This window comes from Heterocephalus glaber, unplaced genomic scaffold (assembly GCF_053883595.1).
Source record: "Heterocephalus glaber isolate CG9 unplaced genomic scaffold, H.glaber_assembly_v1.0 deba00001553, whole genome shotgun sequence".
Taxonomy (NCBI): Eukaryota; Metazoa; Chordata; class Mammalia; order Rodentia; family Bathyergidae; genus Heterocephalus; species Heterocephalus glaber.
This window is the reverse complement of record NW_028258344.1, coordinates 11,562,524-11,582,565: the sequence shown is the minus strand read 5'-3', so window position 1 is coordinate 11,582,565 and position 20,042 is coordinate 11,562,524. Positions and strand designations below refer to the sequence as shown.

At 34.2% G+C, this 20,042-nt stretch overlaps 1 protein-coding gene across 2 annotated transcripts in view; it reads left to right on the top strand.

Annotated features, from left to right (window-relative positions):
• The window catches only part of Ppp1r42 (protein phosphatase 1 regulatory subunit 42), a 40,327-nt gene extending 20,745 nt beyond the window's left edge, over window positions 1-19,582 (top strand). For both annotated transcript variants that reach the window (XM_004842093.2, XM_021256059.2), the window contains exons 6-7: window positions 14,442-14,559; window positions 19,262-19,582. In XM_004842093.2, coding sequence (XP_004842150.2) covers window positions 14,442-14,559; window positions 19,262-19,389 — 246 coding nt within the window. In that variant the 3' untranslated portion in view covers window positions 19,390-19,582. The remainder of the gene's footprint in view (window positions 1-14,441; window positions 14,560-19,261) is intronic.
• Window positions 19,583-20,042: the final 460 nt, after the last annotated feature.

The following is a 20,042-nucleotide window of genomic DNA, read 5'->3' as shown; positions in this document are numbered from 1 at the left end:
GTAGAAACACAATTTTAAATAACCTCTGGGTCAAAGAAGAAATCACAAGAGAAATTAGACAATATCTGAACTAAATGCAAATTAAAAGAAAACATTTGAAAATTTGTGGGATTCAGTAAAGTAGGGCTTAGAGGGAAATTTATAGCTTTAAATACTTATAGTAGAAAAGGAGAAAAATTAAACAGTACTCTAAGCTTCTATCTAGAAAAACAAGAAAAATAAAGTTAAATTCTGACTAAGTGAAAGGATAGTAATAATATAGTTAACAGCAGAATTTAATGAAACAAGTATAGACAACCAATCAAAAAAAATCAAAGAAATCAAAAGCCGTTTCTTTAAAAATATAAATTAAAAAAATAAAAATATAAATAAAACCGATAGCTAGGCTGATCAAGAAAACAAAGAGAATAAGACTTAAATTAAGAGTATCAGGGCTGGGGATTTAGCCCAGTGGTTCCTCCGCCTGCCACGCAAGCACAAGGTCCCGAGTTTGATCCCCGGAACCAAAAAAAAAAAAAAGAGTATCAGGAATGAAAAAGATAACACCATAATTGAAAAGATAATAAGGGAATGTGGTAAAGAGCTTTATGACAATAAAGTTGATAACTTACATAAAATGGATACATTCCTTGAAATACACAAATTACCAAAACTGCCATAAGAACAGAAAATTATATTAGATTTTTATTTATTAATTTATATTTCACAAATAAAAACCTTTCAAGATCAGATGGCTTCACTGATCCACTATATCACACACTTAAATGAAAACTACAGAATAACATCTGTCATTACCACAGAACTACAAGTCCCTACCAAAATAGTAGCGAAGTCCAGCAATATATACAATATCTTACATTACAGGAATGTAAGATCGGTTTTTGTGAAAATTAAGCTTAATTTCAACTCAATTGGCTTGGGAGCCACACAGGGATTAGTAGAAAAAACAACTCTGGGTGTTTTGGGATGGGTCATGGAGGCATGACCATGCGTGCTACATATGGTTCCAGGCCCTTCCTCTCTGACACTGTTATCCTGCTCGGCTTCCAGCTGCCATGAATTAAGCAACTTTGCTCTACCACACCCTTCCACCAGGATGTTTCTACTCCGGAGCCAGCCAGTCATGGACTGAATCCTCTGAAAACTTGAGCCAAATTAAACCTCCTCTAAGTTGTGGGCATTGATTGGGGTTTATGTCTCAGCTATACGAAAGCAGACTAATACAGTTTGACATTTAGAAATCAGTATAATTCACTAAAGAGAATAAAAGAGAATTATATGATCATTTCAATAGATCCACAAAAGTATTACAAAATTCCAGAACCCATTTATGATTTTTAAAAGTTCTCAGCACACTATAAATAGAAGAAATTTAACCTGATAATAGGGATCTATGTAAAACCTACAGATAACATCATATTTAATGGTGAAAGATTGAATGCTTTTGCCATAAGATTAGGAATAAAGCAAGGATGTTTGCTGTACCACATTTATTCAGCTTTACTTTAGAAGTTTTAGCCAGTTTAATAAGGCAAGAAAATGAAACAAATAGCATTCACCTTGAAAAGGAAGAAGTAAAAATGAATTTATTTGCCGCCTATATGGAGTAACTGCAAATGGGATTTCTTTAAAAGTACATTTACAATTCCATCAAGAAACATGAAACATTTATGGATACACTTGAGAACATAAGTGTTAAGAGATACACAATGAAAACATGAAACATGGCTCAGAAAAATTAAGGAAGACCTAAGGATTGGAAGCTTATCATTTTTAATTTTTTTTATTAGTACATATTTGTCATACATATATTGATCACATTCATCATAGGGATTTGTACTTGTACATAATATATCTTAATTCTTTTTTGCCCCACTCCCCTCCCGTCCTTTCAACCCTTCTTCCCCTCCACATTTACAAAAGCTTGGTTTCCATTTTTTTCCTTCCATTCTCTTTTTTATTCCTTTTCACTCCCCTTTCCCCCTCCCCTGTTCCCCTTCCCATTTGAACATGTTTAGAAGCCTACCTTTTAAAGTGATAATTCTTTCCAAGTTGATCTACACATTGAACATAAACCATTAAAATACCACATTTTTCTTTTATAAATTAACAAGTTGATTCTAAAATTTATAAGCAAGGGACCTAGAATATTACAAAACATTGGTAAAAAGTAGAAAGTTGGAGAAATTACCCTACTCGGTCTTACCACTTTAAAGCTATAATAAGACAATGTGGTATTGGCATGGAATGTATATAGTGATCAAGGACACAAAAACAGAGTTTATAATGAACTTCCACATATAACCAAGTGATTTTTGACAAATATTTCAAGGTAATTTAATGAAGAAAGGATAATCTGTTCAACAAATGCAGGTAGAACAACAGGATAGCCAAATTTAAAAAGTAAAATATCACCCTTCAAATAATACACAAAAATTTATTCAAAATGGATATTTAACTTAACTATTAAAATACAAAACTTCTAGAAAAAATGGATTAATGAAGATTTAAAGTATCAAAAATGCATGGCCCACAACAATTGCTAAATGGGACTTCATGAAAATTTAAAATTTTGAAAGACATCATTAATGATATGATAAACCACAGACTGACTGAGCGAACATATTAGCAATACATGTATCTGACTATCATAAGAATATGTAAAGAACATAACAAGGTTGATTTAAGGTATTAGAAAAAATTTGAGAACCAAATGATACTAATTTCCAGAATGAAACTGTCCCCTAAATGCACAGAACACTAGATGAAAACTGACCCTCAGCAAGAGCCCCCTTAAAAAATTTTAGGAAACTATGAGGAAAGAGAAAAACTATCCTAAAGGCTTCTACAGAAAAAAGAGGGCTATAATACAAAGAATCAGGCATCAAAAATAGATCAGAATTATCAACATAGAAGACAGTACAACAATGCCTTCAAAATTTGAGGGAAAAACATTCTCAACCTAAAATGATATACTCAGTTTTTTTGTGTGTTGTTTTTCGGTTTTTTGGTTGGTTGTTTTTTTTTTTGGAGATAAGGTCTTGCTGTGTAGTTCAGGTTGGTCTTCACTCACTGTGTAACCCAGGCTGGCCTTGAACTCACAGCAATCCTCCTGTCTTACCCTCCTAAGTGGATTACAGGTGTGTGCTATCATGCCCAGCTATATACTCAATCTTTAATCAATTATGAAGTATAAAACATTTTTAAGCATGCAAGCTCTCACTTTGTATCTCAATGCTCTTTCTCAGATAGCTCTTGAAAAATTTGTTCCGCCTAAAGAGGAGAGTAAATTGGGAAAAGAGAAGACATAGTATCTAGGAAATGGGAGAAAGTCTAAGGAAATTCCTAGAAGGGAGGTGAGGAGAAGTCCCTAAAATAGCAGCTGTACAGTAGGTTAAAAAGGCAACCAGCCCTGTTGTGGCCGGCTGAACTGGTAACAAGTACATAGAAAATTAAGCAAGTAAATAATTAAGCAATTTTTGACTCTAGGGAAAATAATTAATTTTAGTATCCTATATATTAAAGTTGTGAACAATATTTAAGTGAGATTTGTGATATAGTCACTGAATATTAATTTAATTAACAATCTGTATAATTCTAGACAGGATGGGAGAAGGGAAATATATTAGGGATTAGAGGTAGGACTTACAAGGATTAAATCATCTTCCATAGTAGGAATTCTTCTTTTCCCCCAGTGTGAGGGATTGTACCCAGGGCCTCTCACATGCTAAGAAAGTCCCCTACCACTAAACTATATCCTCAACCCTTTTTTTAGAGTTTTATTTTGAGACAGAATCTCACTAAGTTACCTATGCTGGCCTTTACATCCCCCTGCTTCAGCCTCCTGAGTAGATGTGATTATAAGCATGAGCTACTGTGTCTAGTCATAAAAGCAATTCAGTAGATAAGTATTTAACACTTAAAAATGAAGAGCAGCAGTTATTATTTAGCCATAAGGAGCTCAATTTGTGTAAAAACAGCTGAAGTTAAAAGTGGTTTTGTAATAAACAAATAAATAAATAAATAAAAGTGGTTTTGCTATAAGTTCTTTGGTACTCTTTAAGCTTTATTGTAAACGCTATAGATCTGTTTGATTTTTAAAAATTATGTTAATCGCACCACTTTATTTTTTATTTTTTAGTGGTTCTGGAGATTGAACACAGAGCCTTGCACATGCTAGCTAGGAAAGTAGTTTATCACTAAACTAAATCTCTAACCCACATTACTTTAATCTTTTAAAAATCTAATCTTGAGGTTATCTTTGCTGCCTTGTGTGTACCATGTTGTTTCTGCTCTGCTATGTCTGTTTTTCGTCCCTGCCTTGGAGTTGGCTGATTATGGACTGAAATCTCTACAAACTGTCTGGATACTGGAAATTTTAAATTCAAAGCCCCAGAAGATTTAGTATTTGAGTATCGCCTCGACTGCACTGCTTCTAGGGCAGAAGAGGAGAGCCAATCCCAGTGCCCAGGAGGAGGCTCCCCCGCCACCACTCCACCACTCCTAGGGCAGAGGATGTGAGCCGCGAGGGTGCCAGCAGCACACCCCACCCCATGGAAATGAGAAGACACGTGACACGTAAATAATCCTCAAAAACAGACTTCCAGATCACCTATATCAACCTCAAAGGGAAACAAGATGGAATAATCTAATACTCAACCACCTGGACACCCTGAACTGGCATCTGGGAAAAATGAAATCATAAATAATTTCTCAGGTAACAGCAAAGATTGTGCTCATGGTGCAAGACATGATTAATAAATCTAGAAAGGACACAGGTAAAAAAATAGAAGATCTGAGGAGCATGATGGAATCCCAACATAGGAAACAAATGGAATCCGTAAAACAGATGCAAACAGATTTTCAGGAGATTAAAAACTCCATTGAAAGTCTACGTAGCAGAATGAACCAATGTGAGGACAGAATTTCAGATATAGATGATAAGATTGCAATTAGTGACCAGGAAAAGAAAAATTGCTTTAAAATTGTAAGGGACCACAAGAACACAATCCAGCAGCTACTAGATGATGAAAAGAAGAATAACATAAGACTGATTGGCATCAACAAAGAAACAGGAGAGAGTGCAGATGACATTAAAAAACTGTTCACAGAAGTGATGGCAGAAAACTTCCCAAGCAGGGGAAAAGAACTTGACATACAGACAAATGAGACATACAGGACTCCAACTAGCCTTGATCAAAAAAAATCTACACATAGGCATATAATAATTAGGATTCCAGAAACCCAACAGAAGAACAAAATTGTACAAGCAGTGAGAGAAAAGAAGCACATCACATACAAAGGAAAGCCCATCAGAATCACAGCACACTTCTCAATGCAAACCCTCAAGGCAAGAACAGCTTGGAGTGATGTATTTCAAGCCCTAAAGGAAAACAGCCTCCAACCCAGATTGATGTACCCTGCAAAACTATCTTTCAAAACTGATGGAGAAATAAGATACTTTCATGATAAAGAGCACCTCAGGAACTTCATGAATACCAAACCAGCACTCCAAAAAATTTTAGACAATACCCTAGGAAAAGACAATGAGGATCACAACCCCAGGAAGCCCAGCAGAATGAATCCATTGGGTGGGACAAATTAAACGCAAAGGGGGAGAATCCAACAAAAAGAAAAAGTCATGACAAGGCTTTTAAAACTTTTAACTTCATCTCCCTAATGTGTGTATAATTCAATCTTGTTATTGTACTGATTAGTATTTTTCTGATTCTAGTGTTGCACACCTTTCCTGGTGCTGTACTGGCTATTTATTGTCTTCTTGTGTCTACTTTTTAATTGGGTTGTCTATTAATGAGCTGTAAGATTTTCTTTATATATTGTGGTCATAGGTTATATGCATTGTACATATGGTCTGTTTAAGAATTATTTATTTTAACGATGTCATTTAAAGTTCTACATTTTGATGGAATCTCATTTATCAATTTTTTTTCTTTTACACATCATGTTTTTTGTATCCTAGGAAGTTCTTGCCTACCATAAATTCAGAAACATTTTCCCTTATAATTTCTTCTTAAAGTTTTATAGTTTTGGTCTTTCATATGTAGGTTCATAGATCCTTTCAAGTTATTTTTATGTATAGAAATAAAGGGTTGAGGTAATTTTTTATATATGGATACCAGGTGTTCTAGTGCTATTTGCTGAAAACACTATCTTTTCCTTGGCTCTTGAATTGAGTTCATATTCTATAAAAAGATTAATGTTAAATAATCTTTCAAAACTCAGTGGACCATATATGTGTGGTTCTATTTCTAGATTCTCTGTTTTATTCCAAATGATCTATATGTCTTTCCTTACACCAACACTGCCTTGATTACTGTGGCTTTAGAAGAAGTCTTAAAATTAGGTACTAAACGTCTTCCAACACTGTTCTTTTTTTTTCCTTTTTATTTTTCTAGGTCCTTTGTACTCCTACATAACTTTTAAATTTCAATATCCAATACCTTATTTATAGCAAGTATACATAGACCTGAATTTTTATATGTACCTTGTGTTTTCTAATCTTGCTAAATTCAAATACAAGTTCTAGGGGCTCCTAGATTTCTTAGTATTTTCTCTGTAGATGATCATTTCATCTACATATAGATTTTGCTTCTACCTTACCTATCCTAATTGTGTCATTTTATTGCCAGACTATTTTGGTTTAGGCCTATGTTTCAAAGTTTAATGGACAGATGAAGAGTAGGCATATCTGCCCTTGTTCCCCACCTTAGGGAGAAAGCATTGTATCTTCTTCATTCACATAAGGTGTTTTTGCTGGAATTATGGAGTACATGTCTTCAATCTGTTGAGAAGGTTCTGTTCTGCTTCTAGTCTCCTGATAGCTTTTACCATGAACAGCTGTAGAAGTTAGTCTGATATTTTTTCTCCAACTAGTGACAGGATCATATGGCTTTTTCCTTTCCTCTCTAAAAATGATGACTTCTGGGGGTGGATCTTCCAATGCTGAACCAACTCTGCTATCCTTATAATAAAACCACTTTCTACATACTGCCAGATCTGACTTCTAATAGTTTGTTAAACAAATTTCTATCTATGTTCATACTTTTTTCTTTTATTATCTTTATCCAGTTTTAGGATTAGCACAATGTTGATTTCCTAAAATGAGGGGAGAAGTGTTCCTTTTTTTTTCTGCTTTAAATGTTTGATATAATTTATCAGTTAAAATGTATATGAGCCTGTTGTTGTCATATAGGTAGGTTTTCAAGCTAGGAATATACTTTATTTAATAGGTGCTATTCAAATTTTATATTTCCTCCAGAGTTAGTTTCATTAATTTGTCTTCCAAGGTACTTCTTAGAAGTTGTCAAATTTATTTCAAAACAGATTTTTGAAATATGCTTTCTATATCCTTTTAAATTCTGTAAAATCTGTGGTAATGTCTCCTAGATCTTCATATTGTAATTAAAAAATGTATAATTGATATTGTGTAATAGGAAGTAAAGGTCTAAAGGAGCAGGGCAAGTGGGAGGGGTAGGGGAAAGAAAAGAAGGGAAAAGAATAAATATGAGAAAATGAAAAAAATGGAAACAAAGTCTTTGCAAATAGGGAAAGGTGGAGGGGGTGAAGGGAGGGCAGGGGAAGGGAAAAAAAATAAGAACCAAGATACTCATGTAATGGTACAAGATCCCAATGATGACTGTAACTGTATTTTATAGCTAAAATGTACCAATAAACTTAATGGGGGAAAAAATCTAACCTTGAAAGGAGTTAATGATTGGTAAGAAAATCTGATCGGTATGACTCTATTATTCTATATTACTGTGTCCACCATTAGACTGAGTGTCTCTGAGAACAACAGAGTTTGATTTATTGACTTCAGTATTATTTATAGCACAGCTAAGTGTGTGGCATGAATGAATGAGTGAATAAGGGAACAAAAAGTCCAACTATCTGGGAAAGACATATATACCATTTAGTAAGTTCCAAGAGTTGCTTTTCCCTCCCATGAAGAGAGAAGATATCCCAGACATATCTTATTTGGAGTCTGAATATAGGCACTGCCCAGGAAACTTTTAAAATATCATTTTTTTAGGTTAATTTTAAGTAATCCTCACAAAATTTGATCAAGGAACATGTTGAAGCCCAGTATCAGGGTATTAATTTGTTTCATTGTATGTATTCTAGGTCAATATCTCTATTTTTTTTTGCTTTAATTTTTCCATTCTTTTTGCTCATTTAAGTTGCCCAAAACCTACTGGCATCAATACCTGTGCCATGGGAGAGAAATCTCTCATGCCACACAGAAGGTCACGGACATCCATTCTAAGAGTTGTCAGCATCAGACAGCTTTGTGCCATGGGGAAAAAGAAATGGACATCATTAGTGAACCCTAACAAAACTACTATAATTATGTGAGGCTTTAAGCACATAGAGCAGCTGCTCTTATATGGACATGAGTAGGTTCCTCAAATGCACTTACAGGAAAATTCTTGAAATAACAGAGTGTAGTTAGTGAGTTAGTTACACTTAGGCAAGTGTAATTTTTAAATGATAGCTTTTGTTGCTAATTTACTATTGTCTCTAAAAATAAAAAGTTTAAATTTAAAATCATTATTCAAATATATATTAAAATGGACTTTAATTATTCTTCTTTTATTAAATATAAACATTGTGGATTACCCAGTTCTATGAAAAGTCCTATTAGTCAATCTTGTGCATGAATTTTTGAGAAGTGTTATAAAATATGTTAGTGGTTTGTGTTTACAATGTCATTTGGCATGAAAAATTCATTTTTAAGTGCCAGCTTTAAGAAAAATAATTTTAACAAGAACAATCTCTCAGAATGGTTAATTATTTTTGAAACTTGTGATCAAGATTCTCACTTGAAAAGGGAATTATTTCAGAAAAAATTTAAAGGAACACATATAGCAAGGTAAAGTACTATCAAGTAACTAAAATTCTTGAGCTTCTGTAAAAATAAAAGAAAAAAGAGAGAATTCGGTGACCAGAAAATATAGGCATTCTCAAACAATGCCTATATGGCTCTATCTTCCTGAGGATCCAAGAGCCACAAGGAAGTGACTGCATTAGAAGCCAAGGCACAAGATAGGGACTCTTGTAAGAACCTATGTGGCCAAGTGGCTTCTGTCCCTCCCGTTGCCTGGGATTTCATTTTCATTCCTCTACTCAGTTTTCAGACCTACAAATGCCAGAGACACCTTCCTCCATGATCCTTTAACCCTGCCCTCACCTCTCCAATGCTGTTCCTAGTCCAAAGCTGATCCAGGGCAGGGACTTCTAGGCAGGAGTATATAGAAAGAGGTTGGGGTCTGAGGAGGAAATAGAAGAAAAGATAAATTCTGTCTTTCCTTCTCATTCTATATCTGCAGACCCTCTAATCAACAACTTCTTTAAAAACACTTTCATCTTAATTTCTCCCTTATAATTTCTGTCCTGTTTCTAATATCATACCCTGTCCTATTTATTCGTTTCTTCTTACCCACTGATTGAAACATTCCTACTTTATGGCAGCACTTGTTAGACAATAGGGAGAGAACAGGGAGTAGAAAACAAACATGATTCCTGGCCTTGAGCAACTCTCAAACTAAGGGGAAGGGAAACACTGAGTATATAATCACCAAAAAACACATGTAAAAATTGTACAACCACCACAAGGAGAAGTAAATAGCTCTGAAAGTCTATAAGGGGGACTTGGCCTCATTAGGGTAGTCACTGACGGCTTCACTAAGGAAAGAATAGCTGCCTTGAGCTCTGACAGAAGGACTTATAGACAAAGGAAATAGCATATGCAAAGGCCCTAAGGCAGGTGAGAGTATGGTAAATGTGAAGATGAGCTGAGAGAGTGAAGGAGGAACATGGTATAAACAGGCAAGTGAGTAGATGGGCTGCAAACATCATGAAAGACAGATTTGTCCTTATCCTAAAAATAGCAGGGATACACTCAATGTTTTTAGCCAGAGTGAAGTAATCAGAGATTAGCATTTTGAAAAGATTCATATGGGTACCATGTGAAAATAGATTGGAAGAGGCCAGGCTAGTTAGGAAGTGAGAGATGGTGGGGTTGGAAATGAAAAGGACAGACTGGAAAGCTGTTTAGGGAGTAAAGTAAGACTTGGTTGTGAATTGGATATAGGAAGTGTGTTCAGGAAGGAGAGGACAAGAATGATTCCTAGGCTTCTGCTTTGTAGAATGGGAAATAGAGAATTTAAGAATCAGGCTTGAAGCTGGATGTGGTGCCGGACACCTGTAATCCCAGCACTCGGGAGGCTGAGGCAGGAGGATCACTGTGAGTTCGAGGCCAGCCTGGGTTACAGAGAAACTTTGTCTCAAAAAAAAAAAAAACTAAGAAGACTCAGGCTTGGGAGAAATGAAGAAAATTATGAGTTTCAGTCATGTAGAGCTTGGGATGCTTTTGAAACATTCCACAGAAAGTATCATGCAAACAACTGGAAACATGAGTCTACAGCTCAGAGGATAAATGAATTTGGGAGTCTTTAATATACTTGTTAAGTGCTCATGGATGAGATTGGGGAAGGAGTTCTTTTCTGTAAAGGGTCTAAGATATAAATGGAGAAGGCAGTGAGTTACAGGAGGAAAACTTTTCTAGCTATGATTTTACATTCTGTTGTGGTTCAGGGAATAAAAACAAATACTGTTTGAAGGGGATAAATGTAGATTACAGGGAAGCAATGAATTTGTCACTGAGGGCCTGCCACAGGTGACAATCGTTCTTGCTTCCTAGTGGGAGCTACTGTGCTCTGGAAATTCTACTAAATTATGGGGAGGCTTTAGTTTGTCACTGCACAGATGGATCTTCTTCAGGCTTTTTCTCTATTAAATACGTTGTTTTCATGGCTGACCCAGGCAATAGTCCACGAGGTATGGCACTGTTTTCTAATGAGATGTGTTCTCAGTTCTCAAAAGGAACTTTTAGAAAATTGTCTGTACAGATACTGGGGATTTCTGTGGCCAGAGATTTGTTACTCTTGCAAGCAGAGATTCACAAAGGATCCATGGACTCTGCAGAAATGTGGAATCACAAACCATGAAGGGAGGGGCCCTCTTGAATTAAGGCTGCAATGAATTGAGATTGAGAAAGTCTGTGACAACTGGTAAGGTTAGCAGTGCCTTTTCAGTGGCACCATGCCGCAGGAATGCCCATTGGTTAAGAAAGGTAGTGACTTAGACCCTTATAACTCCAAAAGGGGGCCAAGGACTGGCAGCATCAACATCATAAAGGCAGAATCTCAGCTTCTGCTCTGGACCTAACAAACAGAACCTGCCCTTGGTGATTCTTAAGCACATGAAAGTTTTAGAAGCTCTGGTCAAGAAATTTGGTGACTTTAAGTAGAAGATAGGTCAGCATAAAAGCCAAAACAGAAGGAATATTGGAAGTGGAAATGCAAGAAAGATGCCAAGGATCAAGAAAACCGATTTAAAAAAAAGAAAACCGATTAACATGAGAAAACAAGTAATACTCTTCCTTAATTGAGAAAAATGGGAAACAGGGATAGAGGTAGTCACAAGAGCAGCAGCAGAAAGGAGAAAACTTTATGGACAGATGACTCACTTCTCCAGAGTAAAATTGGTGGCAAGGATGAGGAGGAAGCCAAACAATACACAGTTTAGAAACTCCTTTTTTTGACCTGCAGGAGTATGGTTTAAATGACATTTACTTTTGGTTAAATTGGCATTTTTTTCCTGTAACTTTTAAAAATGGGTATGTATTAATGTATAAAAATATTAAATATTCTAATGATTTACAGTAAGACTTGCATTTCTGCAAGTACCCTGATGAGTATAAATTGAGACATGAACTTCCCTAGGGCCACCATCATGTAAGTTGCTAACACTATTAAGTTAAATGTCAGATTGCAAAAATCTGTAAAAACTTGACAAAAAATTAATCTTTACCTACAGTTTTATGTCTACAAAGTTTGCTAAATCAATAAAATGACCTGAAAAGTTCATCTCATCAGACTCATTAGTGACTTACTCCATTGGATTTCTGATGACTATTTAATATCATGAAATATAGAATCTTCAGAATGAATGGAGGAAGTAAAAAATTTGACAGGTTTGCCTCTTATATATAAACTAAATATTTGATTTATAAGACACAAATGAATAAACTACTATGGTCTGTCATATTTTCTTAGTTGCTAATTTATTCAACCTCTGCTCAATATTGATCCTGACAAGCAGAATAGCCCAAAGATAAATTTATTCATTCCACAGTTTAGTCAGGAACAAGCCAAAAATTATAGATTTTCCCAGGCAGATGATGACAGGCAGTCAAAGGGATGACAAATGGCTGTCTTTAGATTTAGTAAGGACAGTTAGGTCAGACATTTCCGATAAAGATTGGAGCATGCTGGTCAAATACAGGTTCATCAGTGGTCATCATTAATTGTGGAAAGAGCATTGCTATGCTGCAGACATCCATACAGGAGCTTAGGCACCAGCCCTGCTGAGGAAATACAACTGGCTCTTCAGTATTTTGCAGCACTCCTCTAAGTGATAGTATGACACGATCATTTATCAGAGACTGTCCAGAAAAATGTCTGCTTCCCTTAGCAACTTATTGAAGGGCAGGAAAGTGAAAGCATTTTATTAAAGACAGGAAGGCAGTGAACAACTAGAGCGTATCCAAAGGGTGATCGTATTTCAGCACAGGATTAGTTTAGTCTTAAGTAAACATACACTAGAGGACTATGTTGTGGGTCATTTATCAAGTGAAGAATAATTAACAAAACTCTAAACATTCTTTTTATCTCTATCAATTTAAAGTTCTAATATTGTTATTATTTAACTTTTGGATGATAGGCATTATACTCAGCACTTACAAAAATAAAATGCAAAATTCCTTCCTTAGAGGTTTTAAGAGTAAGAGAAATACAGTATAACTCACATAAAATAATTATGGCTGGCTGTATGCAATACTGTTAAACAAGCGTTGCAGAGAGGACAAACTCTAGGGCTGAAGGTTGAAGTTATAGACTAGACTAGCTTTCTTATAAAAAGTAAGCTACTGCTTTGTCAGAAGATCAGAAGTTTCTTCTTCCTTAAACTTTTGCTATATTTAACAAAATTAAGAGAAATGGAATTAGGTGAGGAGTAGCAGGGAAGGCAAAGAGTCAGAAAAACAACACATTTATGATTTACCTGCTTGTTCCTTGTATTTTATAAGCCATGGCAATTAATCCCAACATTATAAATGAATACATGACACAGGTTTGCCTAAGGTCACACAATAAGCAACAGTGCCAGGAAATTTATGATTGCCTTTTAAAAATCCTTGTATTTTCACATAGATTACAGTATTTATTTGGATTCCTTAAAGTCAAACACAGACTAAATTCTGGGTATATATTTTTTGGTACCAGGGATCGAACTCGGGTCTTTGCACTTGCGCAGCAGGCAGCTCTGGGTATATATTTAAAGGAAATAAAATCACGATTTCAAACACATATCTGCACTCTTGTGTTCAGTGCAGCATTCTTCACAGTAACTAAAATGTGGAAACAACCTAAATGTGTAACTTTTTTGGAGTAATTCATTACAGATTAAACATATCTAATTTTAAAATAAAGACCAGAACTTTGGGGCATATATAAGAAATACTCAGTATATTTTATTTCCATTAAATAATAGTTAAGAAAAAATTTTTAATGAGGAAGGTGAGAAGACAAGAAAAGGAATGAAAAAAAGACAAAAACTTGAGGGAAAAGCAGTAACAGTGGATGGGAAAAGAAAAATGAATAAGGAGAAAGGTAAAGAGAAAACAGTGCTGGTTCTCATGTGCCATTAATCTGTTTGTCTTGCATTCAGTTAAGCTGTTTAACTTCATCATTCCTTGAAGTATCAACTAGGTGGTTTTCTTACAAGCTATGAAAGCATGCAAATATTTATGGTATAGCAATAACAACAAAAAAGATCTGTACCCACAATATGATGACAATTTTAAAAAGAAGTCTCTATGCTCAAAAAAGACTAGAAGAGAATTATAATAATGTATTCAAAGTGATCTTTGGGTAATCAGCATGCAAGTGATTTTTTTCCTCCTATTTTCCCCTTTAATAGTTTTTTCTTCATTATTTACAAATAAAAGGCAACATATATTGCATGCAGTTTCAACAGACTACTTACTATTCCTCAATTGCCTTAAACTGTAAACATCTATAAATTCCACTAAACAGGGGACCTTCTGCAACAAAAATTGTTTTCTGAGCTTCAGTTTGGGTCCATTTAAGGGAGGAATGACCAAGAACAGTTCTATGACCCCCCTCAACTCAGGACCCACTTTTTGCCTCATTTTTAGCCCCTAAATACATACTAGTTATTATCTTCTAAGAAATTGGCACTGAACCATGAAAAGCATTAAACATAGTTAACTGACATTTGGGAAATACTGGTAATTATGAAATACTTACATCTTGCTTTTTCTTCTCTAATTATAGGATTTAGAGTTTTTACTGAACAAGTTGACAAAGCTACGGAAAATGGATCTAAATGGAAATCCTGTTTGTCTCAAACCAAAATACAGGGACAGACTAATACTGGTGTCCAAACCACTGGGTATATTTTTATATTATTATAATTTTCTTAGAGAAAGGCACCTGCTTAAATTTTTAATTTATCAGCAAACTTTCAAATATAAATATGATACTTTTCTACTTTTTTTTTTTTTGGTACCGGGGATCAAACTCGGAACCTTGCACTTGTGAGGCAGGCGGCGGAACCACTAAGCTAAATCCCCGACCCTAAATATGACATCTTGATCTCTGAAAATACTCAACTTTAAGTTTAGTATTTTTAAAAAGACCAAAAGTTAAAATTGAAAAATACTCCTAAGAAACTGAAAAATATCTTTCAGAAATAATACCAGATACTCTTTAAAAATAAAATGTGGCTGTCAAGACAAAAACAGCTAGTCATAAATGTATACAACTTGCTGACCTTTTGATAAACTGCCATTGGCACAAATCCTCTGATGATCCCAAGGGACTCCTTAGCTCTTTGTTCTGTAGATAAAATTGATCGAGTTTTTATTGCTTAATGTTTGGCAAATGGTACCCTAAGAACACAGAATTGCTTTTCATTTGAAAGGGAAAAAGCCTGGGGAAGGTCTTTTATGAAGTATTTACAAATAACAACATTCCTGAATATGCACCATAATAGAAAAAAATGTACAAAAAGTACTTGGTTAATGGTGACCAAATGATATGGCTTCAAAGAGAATGAGCAGTGCTATCTCAAAAAGGAGCCTCATGACAGTTTCCTGTATCAGAACCACCGTGATATACTGTACTTGGGTATAAAAATTAATGTATTCTGGGTACAGTGGTGCATGCTTGTAATCCCAACTATTCAGGAACCAAGGGGATCACAAGTTCAAGGCAACCTGAGCAACTTAGCAAGACCCTATCTCAAAATAAAAAATAAAAAGAAGGACTGAGGGTGTAGCTCAGTGTGAAGCCTTGGGATCAATCCCCAGTACCATACACACACAAAAAAACTAATGTATAACAAAACCACTTCAAAGCTCACAGCTGTAGTAATCTTTGATGAGTCATAATGTTAATGCAGTGGTCCTCTGGGAGGAGGAAAGAAGGCGTATCCGAAAAATGCGAGACATTTTTTCAAAATAAGTGTGCAAGGACCATACCCAGCCTGCAAGAGTAAGAAACAGATAAAATGCTGGGGGAACGGTCATGTATATATTTTTTAAAGTTCTACAGATGATTCTGCTATACATCTCTCATCCCATCCTGCCATCCCCTCTCTTCTCTGCCCACTACATACAATTTTATTAGTTCACTTTCATCAGCAAGTGGATGGTTAAGGAACACCCAATGATTACAAAACCATTTCTACAAATATTTCTCATTAACAACACTGTAGGTAAGGCTATGAAAGATGTGGAAAGCTGGATGTGGTGGTGGTGCACACCTGCAATTCAAGCTACTTGGGAGGCTGAGGCAGGAAGGAGGATTGCAAGTTGGAGCCCAGGCTGGGACATTAACATGAAGAAGACATTGTTGTAAAAGATTTGGGTTTGTCATTCCTTAGAGAGATATTGTCTCAAAATAAAAATTTTTAGAAGGGCTGGAGATAAAACTCAGTGATAGAGTGATTGCCTACCATGGCACTGGATTAAATCCTCAATACCAGGGGAAAAAGGGGGGAGATAGTTTTGCTGATTACCAAATAAAGATTTATTCAAAGATTATTTTGAATAAATCTTTTGTACAACATAGTTGATGTTTTCAAAATTAATATATATCTTCCTGCAAAAATACAGAGAAAATAAATATCACTCAAAATCCCACCATAAATCTACTAGTTTCTGTTATTTCAGTATATGTTCTTCCAATTTTTTCTATGCACATACAATTATCACAAATTCCCTTTGATTTTAGCTTTTCTTATTCTCATGTCTTTCTTTTTATGAAATGTAAAATCTCAAGTTAATTGCGGGCCTGGTTTGATGTATCCCAGTAAAGAGGACTTATGGGGAGCCATTTGGTGTTTTGTAAGTTACCAATCCTTTACCAATTAGAACAAGCCTCAAATTTGGTTTAGTTGGCTTAAATGGAAGCAAATTTCATGTTCAGTGCAGCTCATTCAACTGAAATAAGTTTCTAAAGATTTTGTGTCTATCATTTGGCTTCCCTTCCTAAACTGCTTCTATATAACCTCAAATAAGACTATTTCCTAAAAATGAGATGGAATCAGGTTAACCAAGGCATAGTCTTTTTAGTCATTCCTAGCTCAGTTTGGGACATTAACATAAAAAAAATATTGTGATAAAAGATTTGCAGTTTTCATTCTTTAAAAAAAATTTTTTTTTCAACACTGAGTATTGACCTCTGGGCCTCATGGATGCTATATATCAAATTTTTTACTCTACCACTGAGTTACATCCCTGGCTCTTTTTATTTTAAATTTTCAGACAGGATCTTGCCAAGTTGCCCAGGCTGACCTTGAACTTGCCATCCTCCTGCCTCAGCCTCCTGAGTAGCTAGGATTACAGGCATGCATTACTATTCCCAACTCATTCTTTATCTTTATAACAGAAGTTTACAATATATATTGATTACACATATCCCATCTAAAAATAGACTAACAAGTTATACAGTTATTAATAAAAGCAAATTTGCCGGGGATTTAGCTCAGTGGTTTCGCCGCCTGCTGCGCAAGCGCAAGGACCCGAGTTCGGTCCCCGGTACCAAAAAAAAAAAAAGCAAATCTTCTTAGACATCAATAAATACAATTGAGAAAACTGAGCTTAAAAGAATGATCTTTTTTTTTTGGTTCCGGAGATCGAACTCGGGACCTTGCGCTTTCGAGGCAGGCGCCAGAACCACTGAGCTAAATCCCTGGCCAAAAGAATGATCTTTAATGTAATGTTTAAATTACTAAGATGTATAATGATAAAATACTTAATTTTTCAAATTATAGTTTAGAAATTCCTTTTATTCAGTTAAGAAAAGCACCTGAGACAAGATATGAAAATAATTTTATACTTCTAGAATTTATAGTTCTAGTTTAAACAGTAGTCCACTCTTTATCTGTGGTTTTACTTTCCATGGTTTTAATTATACAAGGCAACCACAGTCAGAAAACACATAATAGTACAATATTTTGACAGGGAGAGAGAGACCAAGCATATTCATTTTTATTAAAGTATCTTGCTGTAATTATTCTATTATTAGTTATTGTTGTTAAGCTCCTACTATGCCTAATTTATAAACTAAATTTTATCATATGCATTATAGATAGTGCAGAATAAATATGGTATACATGGGGTTCGGTACTATCTTCAGTTTCAGGAATTCATTGGGGTCTTGGTCTTGAAATGTGTACCCCATGGATAAGGAGGACAACTGTATCCCAGTTTCATTACTTTATTTTGTAATTCAGGTATAACAGAATATTATGGATTACATTTAAGTGGCAATGTTAATACTTTCAGGTGTACAATTAATATTTTATCAGAGTATTCTTATTTTCTCCGAAAGAACATGAGGCAACAAATTGTACTACATCCTTGCAATTGAGAATCTAGTGGAAGACATAATATAAACAAGAGAAAATATTTAATTCAAAAATTATACAGAAACATTGTTAGAAAAGATAGTTTCCTTATTACATGAAAGTCATGTAAATTACCATATTAAGGTGATCAAAAATGTGACAGAGATAATATAAAAAATCCCCTAAGAAGATAATTCTTCCATATTTTATAGTATATCCATATAAAATGATAGAATATTATCATCCATGGAAAATTGTGTTTTAAATGACGTGGTAAAGTATAATACTTTTAAAGCATTATAGGATTCCATTTTATATAATATACACAAATTCACACAAAAATCCATAGGGAAAAAACCAGTCGCTAAATTCTAAGTGTTATTAGTGGTTTTCAATGATTATTTCTCATTGTGGAATAATACAATTTTAATTTTTAAATTTTTTGTATGTTCTAAATATTTTACAACATATAAAATTATTTGTATAATTTAAGGAGCTCAAATTTTAAAACTTTTAAAAAAGAAAATTGTAAAGTTAGCTGAGATCACACCTCAGAATCAAGAGGCCAATTCTGTAGTTTGTTCCTATTATAGCCAATGTCCTAGGATATAATAAAAATTATTAATATTGTATGTACTTTACAAATATCATGTCACAGGTATAAAACTTGCCATTTATTTTTAATAAAATATACTTTTTCTTATTAATAATAACCATATTACTTAAGTCAATATAAAATATCACTTCACTTTGAGCATAAAAGGTTTTTTGTTTTGTTTCTTTTGTACCAGGGATCGAACTCAGGACCTTGAGCTTGCGATGCAGGCGCCGGAACCACTGAGCTAAATCCCGGGCCTGAGTATAAAAGTATTTTTGTTTTAAAAATAATAGTATAGTTTATGTAAGACCCTAGAAAGGGGACTATATATCAAATTTTTTACATTGATTATCTTTGGCAGCGATGAGAAAGAGGTGTGTGGATAATTACAAAAATCTTTTCATGGTTTTTTTAAATTATGCTTCAGTTGTAAATAATCACATATTCTTTTTGAAATCAGAAAAAAATCTAAAAGTAAATATAAACTCAACAAAATATGTAAACTGTACAAATAAGGTATTTTTAAAAGAAAGTTATTTCATTGATTGTGTAACTTAATTTAATGTGCCCTAAACCGAAGGGCACATTATATATTTATATGTATATACTATTGTATTTTTAAAACATATGTATTTTTTCCAGAATTTCTTGATGGAAAAGAAATAAAAAACATGGAAAGACAATTCCTAATGAATTGGAAAGCATCCAAAGATGCCAAAAAAATCAGCAAGAGAAAGAGCAGTAAGAACAAAGATTCAAGCAACCCTTAGATAAGTAAGCACACCATCACTCCTTAGTTTATGACCTCTGGTGAAAAGAATAATTTAAACAACAAAAAAATTGTGAAGAAAAAAGTTGGATTTTTTTTTTGTTTAGAATTGTTTTAAGGTTTTTAAAAAAACTTATTTAGTTGTGAATGAAGATAAATGCAATTGTTAGTAAATTTCATCTATTATAAAAATGGTAGCTGTAATGAACAAAACCTGTCTTTAGTTAGTATTAGCTATGACTATCTGCCATGTAAATATAGAACTATGATATGGGAAAAGTGTGTAATTTTTAATGAAAATGTACAATGTCAATTATGTAAATGGTAAAATCACACCCAGTCAAATAGTACAAAAATAAAAATGGAAAGTAAAAATATACCACAAAAATTTTTCATCACGATAGAAAATACAAATGTATCACAGCCAGTTGACATAATCCTTTACACAAAAGATCCAAAAAATTCTACCAAAAGACTCCTAGAATTAATAACCAAATTCAGCAAGGTAGCAGGATACAAAATCAATACATAAACAACAATAGTATTCCTGTACACCTATGATTAGCCTACCAAGAAAGATTTAGAAAAACACCATTCACAACAGCATCAAAAAAATTAAACAGGAATTAATCTAACCAAGGAAATGAAAGACCT